We start from the raw sequence: 12,343 nt of genomic DNA, 5'->3' as shown, positions 1-12,343 counted from the left end.
CAAAGAATGAAGAAGGTGGAAATAAATAACAGAGAATGAAAGAAGAAAAAGTGATGCAAAGAGATAGATGGAGGGACTCATACAATGGTTCAACAATTCCCAATACACTAAACCGTAAAAGCAATAAAAATACTGTTGTGTATGGAATAAAGCAAATGGGTTTAGGGTTGAACTTGTGGATGAGAGATGCATTATGTAGTTATTATAGGATTCAAGAGGCAAACGAAATTGAATGAGAGGAATGGAAAAGGTATGCAAATTTGAAATTATGCAGATTTCACTTGGCTCTATGTCTGCATGACCCAATGAAAATGCACCGATGCAATAAAAAAGCGTGTTCCAATAAAGAAGTTTTGCATTAAATTGGATGTTGGAATGTAATCATGATTAGATGTAAAATGACGCTCAGGGGTATGTAAAACCATGTTTAATTGATTGTGATTAGGGTAATTAAGGAAATTTGGTGGTAATTGATTTTTATATATTAAAATAGATGGATTTGTAATTTGAACACAAATGAAAATGATAGTAAGTATTTTTGAGATAGAACCAATAATACAATTTAGTTGCAAAAAGTATTATTTGGACACAAAATGCCCTTAAATTGATGAGGTGGAGGGCAAAGAGAAAAGGTTGTTTTGGTGTTTTCCAGAGCATCTAATTTTCTTATATTATAGATATTCATTTAATAATATATGGTTATTATTTTATCAAATGAGAAACTAATATTCCAACATTACAAATATTCTTCTATAGATAACATAAATGTACTTTTAAAAGCAAATGAAAAACTAAAAATCATCGAGTAGAGTTCATCAATAAGGATTGTGTTGGATCCTTATTGTGTTGGATCTTCCTCAATAAAACTAACAGAATCAACGTTTGTTTCAGATTCAATTTCATTAGACTTCACATCTGGGTCTTCCATAATCATTTCATTTGGATAAAAAGAAGGTTTTGGAGGCATTTCAATATTCTCAATATTTCCTTCAAGCATCTCTATCACTTTATTCATTGCAGGACGATCACTTGGTTTTAACTGTATACACCATAATGCCGTTATGAACATTTTTTTTACATTATTTTTTCCCTCATTAGTCATTTCATCCATTTCTATCTCTCTTTCTTCAATCAACTGATTATAAATCCAATAGGGAAAGAAAAGTTGGCTTGAATGATCCGCATGTGGATTTAAATTTCTTCTCTTACTTGCCATTTCCATCAAAAGCATTCCGAAGTTATACACATCAGCCTTGTAAGACACCCCTCCAATGTTTTTATAAAATAATTCAGGAGCCATGTAACCAATTGTTCCTCTTGCTGCAGTTATAGTTACAATACTATTATCATTAGGATAAAGTTTTGCAAGACCAAAATCCGAAATCTTGGGAATAAAGTTCTCATCAAGAAGGATATTATGAGGTTTGATATCAAAATGCAAGATTTGCATGTCACAACCTTGATGCAAATAAGCAATTCCCCGAGCAACGCCTAGAGAGATTTCATACATTTTATTTGAACTTAAAGAGAAAGCATCATCTTTAGTAGAAATATATTTATCAAGAGAACCGTTCGGCATGAATTCATAAACCAGAGCACGTTTTGATCTCTCAGCACAAAAACCAATAAGTCTCACCACATTGGCATGGTGTATTCTTCCTATGGTTGTGACTTCACTAATGAAATCCTGTCCATTACCCTTAGGTTTATCCAACATTTTTATGGCCGCAAATGACCCACTAATTAACTTTCCTTTATAAACAAGACCAAAGCCTCCTTCGCCTAGTTTATCCTTGAATCTTTGAGTCATTTTCTTTATATCTTTGTATGAATATCTTATTGGCATCAAAGTATTCCCTCGAAGAAAAACCTCAATATTTTCATATATTGATATATGTCTTCTTCGACATGTATATATCAATAGCACTGAGAAAACCATGATTCCTAATGTTAATCTTACCAGAAATATTGATGGAACGAGATATCTGCTAGTGATTTTTCCCAATTCAATAAAATTTTTATAATCACGATCTTTTTGAGATAACCGAGAGCTTCTTGTTGCCCCAATTATTTGTAATATTCCTGCACAAGTTATATATAATATAAAAAAAAAATTAATTCTCATATTTCCATTATTGTTTGACTTTGAAAATTGAGATAAATAGGAAAACACAATGATTAGAAAGTAGTAGTTTCTCACCCCTATTTTATACAGGTTCATGCTAACATGTGCCCTTAGGACACATGTTAAGGATATTATAATTAAAAAAAATTAAATATAATTAAATGTAATAAAATCATATTTAAAGTTTTATTACATTGAATGCACGTGTTCCTAATTTTTTTTTTATAAACAACTTATTAACTTGAGTCCTTGAGACATATGTTAGTTTTTTCCTTTTATATAAATAAATTATGCATTATCATTTCTTTTAATCTCTTTTTTATATACTATATCCCTAAAAAATAGGAAACAAATACTTACCAAAGATTTTGATCATGGTTCTTAAACAAACAGTTAATACAATATATATATATATATATATATATATATATATATATATATATATATATATATATATATATATATATATATATATATATATATATATATATATATATATATATATATATATATATATATATATATATCCAAGAACTTTATGAGTAAAGTAAACATGCAGTTTAATATAATTTTAAGAGTCACTAGGATTGTCAGTAGACTAGAAAATATTTATGCAAAACGACATATAATTCATCAAAGGAGTTGGGTAGCAACTCCATAGATGAATTGTCATGTGACATCAGTGTAATTTGAACATCCGCGTGCAGTTAGTATTATTCTCGTTTTCATATTGTATTTCGTCACATGAAGTGCAACAAGTACTATGTCAATTCACTGCAAGTCCTAGCAAAATTCTTTATTACTTGTAAGTCCCCTTATGAAGTATTACACATAGTCATTGCACAAAGATATAGTTTGATCTAAGATATAAGAAATGTGTATCCTTTGGTTACGCACGAGAAATGAAGGGTTACGTGTCATTTGATTCATAATCTAGAAATATTGTTGTTTTTAGAAATCTAGAGTTCATGATTATGAGTTATCTTAATATACAAACACGACCAACACAAGACAACCTGCAATCACACTCATTGATTGTGAATTCTCTTAATATCCCATGTCCTGATACCTTCCCAATGACACTGGACTTTGATACTTAATCTGAACCAAATATTCTTGCTATTCTTGAAACCTCTAATATTTTTTCACCACAGTCATAATATTCACTAATGAAACCTTGTCTTAAACCTCAAAGAACATATACTAGACAAAAAAACTACTCATACATGCATGAATGACTATGTTTGTCATTTTATTACCACCATTTCTTACTCTTTAACCTCCCATGTAAATTATGCTTACCTTTCACCATGTAAAATTAATAATGAATCATCATTCACCTTAGACATTGAGGCCAAAATAAATAACTATTAGGATCCAATGATAATGGTTTAATGCTTTTGGGTAGATTCATTAGGATTGAAGGCACATTACAAATACCTTTAGTGATATTTTTTAGGAGAAGGATCTAATCCCTTGATTTCTCTTAAATCTTCTTGTGGCTTTGTTGAAAAGAGTAAGGAGTAGAATTTATTGTTGTGTGAGAATATGAGATGAAAATTTCTCGTAACTTATTTGTAAATCTTGTAACATCTTTTTACTCTTGATTCTAATTAAGAGTGTTATGAGCATAAATATATAAGAGGGCATAAATGACATTTCAACACATGTAAGTACGGAAGACAATCAAGGGCATGTGGCAATTGAGCATAAATATATAAGAGGGCATAAATGACATTTCAACACATGAAAGTTTAAAATTTGTCTCTCAAGAGTGTTGAACCCATGACCAAAGGGTTGCAAGGGGCACCCCCAACCACCAAGTCAACTGCTTCTGTTGTTACATTCTGCATCAAATATATATTCTCCTACATCTCAACCTCTCTCCGTTTCTCCGTCTCATCCTCCCGCACAAACGAACGGATAAAAGGAGATCCGAATATTCAGCAAAGATGAAGCTTCTATCTGCGAATCGATGCCGAATATTAGAATGAGGTTTGATGCGTGACATTGCAGAAATCGATTGAAGAGGATGAAGATTTGAAGAATCTTGCGGAGATATTTGCAGCGGAAATCAACACTTCCCAAGTGAGTACTCTTGTGGAGTTTTCGGTCGAATCGTGAATTCAAAGAGAGTATAGAATCAGAGTCTTTTCTGCGAGTTTTATCTGATCGAGTCTTGAATTGAGAAATATGAAGGCTCTGATGATTGGAATCTTGTTATGGATAACTCAGTGTAGTGTTTGTGAAGCTTTTTTCGGAGAATGAATTGAGGTAGAGAAGAATCCTTATGGTGATGATTCTATTAGAGATTGTGTGAATTCTTTTATTTTCTCGATTCTGTTATCAAATTCTATTAGAGATTGTGTGAATTTCTGTTGAGAGGTTGAATATAGGTTCGGTTGTTGAAGATTTTCTGGAAATTTCAGTGTGATGAATAAGATGAAGAAAGTTCCTTGGTGAAGAAGATGGGGGAAAAGATTGGAGGTTGCGATTTTCTGTTTTAGAGTTTGTTATAGGTTAAAGGTGAGTCTTGAATTCAGTTACTCCTTTTCTTTTTTCTGTTTTGCAGGTTTTTGTAGGCGAGGAAGAAGATGATTGAGTAGAAAAGGGTTTTAGGGTTTAATTGAAATACTGTAATATATATTTGATGCAGAATGTAAACAATATAAGCAGTTGGCTTGGTGGTTGGGGGTGCCCCTTGCAACCCTTTGGTCATGGGTTCAACACTCATGGGAGACAAATTTCAAATTTTCCTATTTTAATTTTAACCTTTTAACAATCAAATAATAAAATAATAATAAAAATTGCCACATGGAATTAAAATAAATAAAAAATAATAAAAATGCAAACTAAGCCATCCATGTCATTAAAAATAATAATAAAACTTTTGAAATTTGAAACTTTTGAAATTTATTAAGGCCATTTTTGCAACTTTTTTTTGCCAGGGGTTTTTTCAAACCAAGCCCATATGGCAGGGGTGAAAATAGGTATTAACCATTTTTTCAATTATAAATATAGTTTTTTAGGAAAAAATTTACCAACACCAATTTTCTTTCACTTTCATTTTCTCTTAAATTTCAAGTTTCTCTCTCAAAATTTCATCCAAAATTTCATATTTTTACTTCAACTTAAAATTGTATAGGTTAAATAGATCCTAATCATTTTCATTATCAAAAAGCTTGTTCAATTACATGCAAAATTATCAAAATCCTAATTCTCAAAATTCTCAAATTCCATTGGTGTCAACAAACCCCGCCATATTTTTTCCGTCACCAAACAATCCAAATACGTTTCCTAGCACTCAAATGCATTCTAATAGTATGGAATTTTTTCTTCATGAACCGATGTCCGGTTGTCAACTTCCACCGTTTTCTACTCAAGTTGGTGCTGGAACGGAAAAAAGTGTTTGTCATTAAAAAAAATCTCGAGAGCAATTTACAAGGGATGAGGATATACTTATCCAATCATGGCTCAATGTTTCAAAGGATCCAATTTGTGGGAGTTGATCAAAAGGCTGAGAGTTTTTTGGTAAGAGTCGCTGCCAATTATAACCAGTATCATGGACAATCGTGGGAAAAGTCAGAAGGGGCAATTAAAATATCGATGGCATCGAATAAATGGCTTGGTTCAAAAATTTGTTGGGTGTTACAAACAAGTTGTTAATGGAAACAAAAGTGGGACATCGGAGAACAATATCAAGGCCGCTGCACATGCTTTTTTTTGCTCAGGATCAAGGTACAACATTCAATCTTGAGTACACATGGAGACTATTAAAAGATGAACCTAAATGTATGGGAGAATCGATTGGAAGTTATTCAAAAATAACAAAGACTTCTGCTAGTGGGGCATCATCGGAGAACCCGGATACACCTACAAGTTATGAGTTTAACTCTTCATCACCAATGGAGCGTCCAATGGGACAAAAAGCAGCAAAAAGGAAGGGTAAGGCAAATGAAATTCCAACTTCTAAGCAAGATGCAAATGTTCAATTCCGAAGAAGGTTTACATAACTTCTAAGGCACAATCGATTATTCAATGACTACTTCTCGGAAAATCCAGTATACACAAATGTTCAATTCCGAAGAAGGTTTAGAATGCATAGGCATGTATTTCTTCGAATTGTATATGCCCTTGGAAATCATGATGAATATTTCCAAATGAGGGTCGATGTAATTGGTAAAATGGGTCTTTCACCATTGCAGAAATTTACATCTGCTATTCGTATGTTGGCGTATGGGTCTCCTGCTGACTTTGTAGACGAATATGTTTGAATCGATGAGAGCACTTCAATTGAGTGCTTACAAAGATTTGTTCAGGGCGTGAATGTTGTATTTGGGGCTGAGTATTTGAGAAAGCCTAACAAAACTGATGTTGAACATCTTTTACAAATGGGAGAGTCACGTGGCTTTTCAGGTATGTTGGGTTCCATTGATTGTATGCATTGGAAATGGAAAAATTGTCTTGTTGCATGGAAATGACAATATTATCGAGGTGATCATGGTAAGTCCACAATCATGCTTGAAGCAGTGGCATCACAAGACTTATGGATTTGGCATTCTTTTTTTGGTATTGCACATTCAAACAATGACATTAATGTGTTAAACCAATCCAAGGTGTTTAACGATATTTTGGAAGGACATGCTCCCAATGTGCAATATACAATCAATGGGACACCATATAATATAGGGTATTATTTAGCAAATGGTCTATATATCTTGAGTGGACTACATTTGTCAAGATCATTTCAATGCCACAGGGAGAAAAGAAAAAATTATTTACTCAACATCAAGAATCAGCTAGAAAAGATGTGAAGTAGGCATTTGGAGTGCTTCAATCTCGATTTGCAATTATACGTGGCCTAGCGCGTGCATGGAACATGGAGACCTTCAAGCATACCATATATGCCTACATCATATTGCACAACATGATTGTGGAATACGGACGACATACATATGGAGGTAATTTTGATTACTCTTATGATAATGTGGATAACAACAACTCAACAACTAAAACATTTAGCGGTCCTCATCTGAATCTTGCAATAAGACTAGAGCAAGTATTCGTGAAAAACTAGTTCATCGTTAACTTCAAGGAGATCTAGTCGAGTATGTTTGGGAACGTTTTGGACATGAAGATGATGAAATTTAAGTTTGATTAATTATGTGATGTTATTTATTTTTATTGTTTTTAATTATATGCCATGTATTTGAGACAGGGGTGGCAAAACGGGCCCGACCCGTGGGGAAAGCCCGTTTTACCCGGACTTTTTCGCGGGGCGGGGCAAGGTTTTAGGTCCGCTCTCTTTAATGTGCCCGCCCCGCCCCACCCTATTTTTTGTGGGCTTTTGCGGACATTTGTTTTTTTATAGAATTTTACTATTTTTAGGACTAAAAAGCCGAATGCCCGCGGGCTTTCCCCGCCCCGCCCTCACTTTTTTGCGGGGCGAGACAAGGTTTTAGACCCGCACTCTTAAAAAAGCCCGCCCCACCCCGCCCCGTTTTTTCGCAGGCTTTTGCGGGGCGGGCATGCCCGTTTGCCACCCCTAATTTGAGATTAATTTTAATTATCATTTTAAATTATAAGTTAAATTTGAATTTTATTTATTTTATATCAATTTTAATTTAAATAATTTAAATTATTATTTTAAATAATATAAAATTTAATATGAATAAAATATTAATTTATAAAGTAAAGTAGTGAGACCCAATATGAGTTCTTCAGAGTTGCACAATTGGAGTGAAAAATTAATTGAGATGCTTCAAGCTGACGTGGCTTAATAGATCCCACAAGAATCCAAAAATGGGTTCACGGTTGGAGATGCTCTAAGGAGAAGCACGAGGGAAAGAAGGTCTAACAGAAAATATTACTTTTTGTCAACTTAAATAGAGGATCACTTAATAGTAGTTGATGTGAAATGATTTAGTGAAGTTTTCTCTTCTTCTCATCGGTACTGATTGAGTAGTATAAAATCCTTCTTTTAATACTTCTTTTTCAATTCCTCCAAATGACTATTAAGTCGTATTTGTAATTCTCAATGTTGGATTTCTCTATTTTGTATCCTTCTTTTACAGCATAGTGGAAAGATTTGTAAAACACTTCAAATACTGTGTTGCAATTTATTTTCTGACTTTGATATTTGGTGTTTTCATTGAGCCACCCACAATGGCGCAAAACACCCGTATGAAGTCAATGGAGTATGCAATCATCAACCTCACATCCATCCTCCTTTCCATTCGTGAAGAAAATGCTCAAGCCCTTAATGAAGATCGTGCGCGAATGGAACGTTTCGAAGCTCAGCTTACTTCGTTGCAGACATCCAGCTCCGCCACCGGTGGTCGTTCATAGTCGTCGTCACCTGTTCAGCCGGTCATTCACTTTCAGGTCAAAAATGTGAAACTCGATTTTCCATAATTTGATGGATCTTATGTGCTCAACTGGATTTTTAAATATAAGCAATTCTTTGATTATTATTCAACACTTGATGCACAATGAATGACCATAGCAGCGACGCACATGGAGAAATACATGGTACCTTGGTTTCAGATGATGACCAAAACCAACCCTTTCAGATCTTGGGTCGGACTGACCAGGGCCCTAAAAATGGAGTTTGTGCCTTCTCCATATGAATCACCTAGCCAAGAAATTTTCAAACTTACACAAAAACACCTCACTAGTTAACTACTACACCTCTTTCATCGCCATAGCAAATCGGTTCGATGGACTCAGCTCAACAATTATTCTGAACTGTTTCCTTAGTGGGCTTAAACCAAGTCTGAGATGTGATATTGTGGAACAATCACCTCATTTACTATCCAAAGCCTTCCCACTAGCCAAATTATTTGAAGACAAATACACCCCTCAAGACAAACAACTCACCCTGAACCACAATCCTAAATCACCTTATTTCACCACCCCTCACATGAAACCTCCATCTTTACAACCTTTATTACCCACCCCAAATCCTAAACCACCATTCTCACAAACCAAACATCCCAATATAAAAAATATTATCGCTGCAAACTTCGTCGTGAGAAATTCTCCACACCACACAAATATCCCAATAAACATATTTATCTACTCCATGTGGAAAATGATGATCTCATAGATACTGATTCTGAGCCCCCTCCACCAGAGAGGACCGTTGACAAGGAGTCGCTTCGGGAACAACATTTGTTCCTGAACGCATTACATGGGTCTATGTGAGCAGGTACCATGCATTTCAAGGGCCTAATTCAAGGGATGGATGTCCATATTTTGCTTTATAGCGGAAGTTCCAACAATTTCGTGCAACCCAGAATCCCACATTGTCTCAACAGTATGATTCAATCAACGGGACCTTTCAACACTCTCGTGGGAAATGGTAGTAAGTTAACATCACAGGGCTTTATTCTGGATCTATCTGTCACAGACAGTGCAAGGGCACTCATTGCAAGTTCCAATTTACTTATTATTCTTCACTGAAGGCGATTTGATGTTAGGTGCGCCATGTTTGAAGACATTGGGATCCCACATTTCAGACTATGATAAACTCTCCATTAAATTCTATAGTCAGAACTTGTTTATAACCTTACATGGGGATCTTACACCTACTTTGGGCCAGGATCAGTTCCACCATATTTGTCGTTTGCACAATATCGATTCCATTGACACTTCATTTACATTGCAATTTCAGAGCAAGAGTGATGCATCATCAGACACAATTTCCCTTCCTAAGGACCTACATCCCAATTCGCACTTGATGTTATTAGCCTTTTTGGATGTTTTTGGAAAACTGGTTGGTCTGTCTCCTCCCTGCCTTCAAGATCATTCTATTCCCCTCCTCGAATGTAGTAATCCAGTTAATGGACGCCCTTACTGCTACCCTCACTGTCAGAAATTGCACATTGAAAAGATGGTCCAGTTCTAGTCCTTTTTCCTCCCATGTTTTGCTTGTTAAGAAAAAAATATAGAAATTGGCGTTTTTGTACCAATTATAGGGCTTTGAATGCCATCATTATGAGGTATAGTTTTCCTATTACTACAGTTGATGAACTACTTTGTCAAGTCCGACGACAGACATAAAACCGCTTTTCGCTCACATCAAGAACTATATGAGTGGCTAGTGATGCCATTTGGATTATCCAATGTCCCAACATATTTTCAAAGCTTGGTGAATCAAGTTTTTAATGTATATCCCTTCATGGGAGTCCCAACTTTTCAAATTAGTCTTGGTGTTCTTTGACGATGTTTTAGTGTATAGCCCTTCATGGGAGTCCCATCTAGAACAGTTGGTGGTGGTTCTAAGTATGTTAAGGCAAGATTCAATCTTTGCTAAATTATACAAATTTTATTTTGGTATGACACAAGTGGATTATTTGGGCCACACTATCTCTTGTCAAGGTGTCAAGATGGATAGTTCCAAAATTCAAGCAATCCTTGATCGGCCCATTCCGATTAACATTAAGCAACTCAGTGGTTTCCTCAGATTATCTGGCTATTGCCGTCATTTTATTAAGGGATATTCCTCTATCGACGAACCTCTTAACACTTTGTTAAAAAATATTCTTTCACTTGGCATATAGAGGCTATTAACGCGTTTGAGGCTCTTAAGGCCACAATCACACAAGCACCAGTGCTCGCTTTACCTGAATTTCAAAAGCACATTACACTGGAAACAGATTCATCCCGATCTAGTATTGGTTCCATTCTTAGTCAAGCTAAACACCCCATAGCTTACTTTTCCAAAAAGCTCTTTTCTCATATGCAAAAACAATCAACATATGTACTTGAACTTTATGATATCACATAGGCCTTAGCAAAATTCCTTCATTACATCATTGGGCACAAGTTCATTATCAAGACTAACCAAAAGAGTTTGAAGATACTCACGAACCAAACGATTCAAATTCCGAAACAACAAAATTGGCTCCACAAGTTATTGGGGTACGATTTCACCATAGAATATAAGTCGGGTTGTGACAATATTGTTGCCGACGCCCATTCTCGATCTTTTTTCATGGTATTATCCACCCATCATGATGATTTAATCACCATGATCCACCAGGTCGTGAATCAGGACCCTTAATTATTAGATATACGCAACCAATGCCTCCTAGGTAATGCTCCAGATCCTCATTACCATGTTCGACTTAACATGTTATTTTAGAAGTCCCTGTAGGTTGTACCTATTAAGGTAGAATTGATTAAAGATATCTTTCATGAATTTCATGCTTCTCTTCTTAGTGGTCATGCAGGAATACAATGTACTAAGGCATGCATCGTCACTCAGTTTTAATGACTCACATGAAATGAGATATTAAGGAGTTTGTTGCTCAATGCTTGATCTGCCAACAAGTCAAAATCTCTACTTCCCTTACCTTCAGGTCTGCAGTAACCCTTGCCTGTGCCGAATCAAATTTGGGCTGATATCACCATGGATTTCATGACTTACCTACCGTTAACAAGCTCCTATTATTTCATATTTGTGGTGGTTGATCGCCTTTCAAAGTATAGCCATTTTACTTCCTTGAAACAAGATTTAACGAGTACAAGGGTTGCACAAGTCTTTATGAACTATATTGTCAAGTTACATGGATTTCTACAGTCAATTGTATCCTATAGAAACAAGGTTTTCACTAGTCAATTTCGGCAGCATTTATTCACATTAAGTGGCGCTACCTTGGCTACGAGCATGCCTTACCATCCACAAACGATGGTCAATTCAAAACGGTCAATAAATGTTTGGAACTATATTTGTGTTGTTTTACTAGTCAGTAACCTTGTACTTGGTCAAAATTCTTACCTTGGGCCTAACTATGGTACAACACCTCCTTTGACTCTAGCATTGGAATGTGCCATTTCAAAGTTGCTTATGGTCGACAACCACCGATGCTTATCAAGTATGAACCAATACCTTCGCTCCAAACGACGTTACAAGAACGTGATAGTGTTTGAATTTAATGAAGGTCAATCTGACCAAGGCAAAGCAGACTATGAAATTTTTTGCTGACAATAAGCGCAAATTCATGGAATTTCAGGTTGGTGACAAAGTGCTAATCAAACTACAGCTTATAGGCAACACTCAGTAGCCCTTAGAAAGAATCAGAAGTTGGGTCTATGTTACTTTTGATCATTTCCTATCCAACGTATTCGTCTTGTAGCTTACAAGTTGTTGTAGCCTCAGTCAGCCAAGATCCATCTGGTATTCCATGTTTTAGTCCTTAAACCTTGTAAGGG

At 35.3% G+C, this 12,343-nt stretch overlaps 1 protein-coding gene and 1 pseudogene across 1 annotated transcript; one reads left to right on the top strand and one right to left on the bottom strand.

Moving 5' to 3' along the window:
* Window positions 1-838: 838 nt before the first annotated feature.
* On the bottom strand, window positions 839-3,437 carry LOC131598360 (rust resistance kinase Lr10-like). Its single transcript, XM_058870972.1, has 2 exons — window positions 3,428-3,437; window positions 839-2,082 (listed from the first exon to the last, which is right to left on the bottom strand). The coding sequence occupies exons 1-2, from the start codon at window positions 3,435-3,437 to the stop codon at window positions 839-841; spliced, it is 1,254 nt and encodes a 417-aa protein (XP_058726955.1).
* Window positions 3,438-5,572: 2,135 nt separating this feature from the next.
* On the top strand, window positions 5,573-7,276 carry LOC131598359 (uncharacterized; annotated as a pseudogene).
* The last annotated feature ends 5,067 nt before the right edge of the window (window positions 7,277-12,343 follow it).

Source organism: Vicia villosa, linkage group LG4, assembly GCF_029867415.1.
Source record: "Vicia villosa cultivar HV-30 ecotype Madison, WI linkage group LG4, Vvil1.0, whole genome shotgun sequence".
Taxonomy (NCBI): Eukaryota; Viridiplantae; Streptophyta; class Magnoliopsida; order Fabales; family Fabaceae; genus Vicia; species Vicia villosa.
The sequence above is the reverse complement of the archived record's forward strand: the minus strand, read 5'-3'. Positions and strand labels throughout refer to the sequence as shown.